General features: G+C 60.1%; 1 protein-coding gene across 1 annotated transcript in view; it reads right to left on the bottom strand.

Annotated features, from left to right (window-relative positions):
- PLA2G4D (phospholipase A2 group IVD) overlaps positions 1–1,178 on the bottom strand; it is a 25,376-nt gene extending 24,198 nt beyond the window's left edge. Inside the window, 1 exon segment of the mRNA XM_006778151.1 lies at positions 1,134–1,178. Coding sequence (XP_006778214.1) covers positions 1,134–1,178 — 45 coding nt within the window.

Genomic DNA, 1,178 nt, shown 5'->3' with positions numbered 1-1,178 from the left:
AAGAGAGAGATGAGCAGGCCACCTTTTCCCTGCTGGCACCGAGCGATTCATGCTGGGGCAGCGAGGAGGTTGGAGAGGAGTGGAAGCTACAGCACAGCCTCAGGCCCTGTGCCGCCTGAGTCAGGCTGAGCACAGCAGGCACGTCCCAGAGCAAGTCCCAGGTGCCCGGCCTGCCCTGGCAGCCAAGCTCCTGCCGCCAGAGCAGGCTCCAGTCCCCGTCCAACAGGAGAGCCTGGGTGAAGACGCTGCTGGGGCTCACCCTGAAGGCTGGGTGTCAAGGGCCTGATGTTAGGGACTCAGCCAGTTCCAGGGACATCAGCAGGAGGCAAGGTGTTTCCCATGTGTGAGGGCAAACTCAAGACCCCAGGGTCACTACACCTTGGGCTTTAATTTGCCCCTGGGCTGAGCTTAGAGCAGGCAGAGGGTGGGAGGAGAAGGATGCCCAGCTTTCTCCGGGGAGATGAGGATGAAAGCGACACTTCAGAAACCTCTGCAGCTGGGTTCTGGGGCTCGGGCTCCAGATAGAGGAGCAGATGGAGCCAGTGCTTTCTAGCACCTTCACCACCCTGCTCCCACAGCTCTGAGTTTCTGCCAGACCCCATCCGGGCATTTGCACTGATATCCGCCCTGCAGAGGGTCCTCCAGGCCTCAGGCTGACACCGCTGGGGCAGCAGGTGGGCGGGTGCCTTTCTACCCTCCCCAGGATTCCTTGGTGTCTGAACCCAACTCAGGCCTGGATCTCAGGGCCGAGGCTCCAAAAGCCCAGGAAAGTTTGCAAATAAGGTATACGCCTCCGCTTGGTACACTTTGCCCCTCATGGCCACCCACTGGGGTTCCAGGGGAGACCGGAGGAGCCAGTCTCTCTGGCCTTGTCCCTGCAGAGAATGAGACATCTGGGCTGAGGGGAAGCACATGGCAGGGCTAGGGCGAGCAGTTTGTAAGCTTCCCTGGCCTGGTTTCAGCCTCATCACTCTTGGGCAGAGTAAATAATTGATGGTGGTCGGGGATTTGGGCTGGCAGAGTTTTGGAGACACAGGGTGGTTCCTGGGTCCCAGGAAGTCCATTGTCTACGGTGGTGGGCTGTGGGCCTGGCAGGATCTGTGTTGCTTTGAGGGGAGGAGGGGAAGGGTTACCTGAGGAGGATGGCCGGGTGGCTCCCTAGGTGTCAGTCTCTCCAT

Source organism: Myotis davidii, unplaced genomic scaffold (genome assembly GCF_000327345.1).
Source record: "Myotis davidii unplaced genomic scaffold, ASM32734v1 scaffold46, whole genome shotgun sequence".
Classification (NCBI taxonomy): Eukaryota; Metazoa; Chordata; class Mammalia; order Chiroptera; family Vespertilionidae; genus Myotis; species Myotis davidii.
This window is presented reverse-complemented; position numbering and strand designations above follow the sequence as displayed.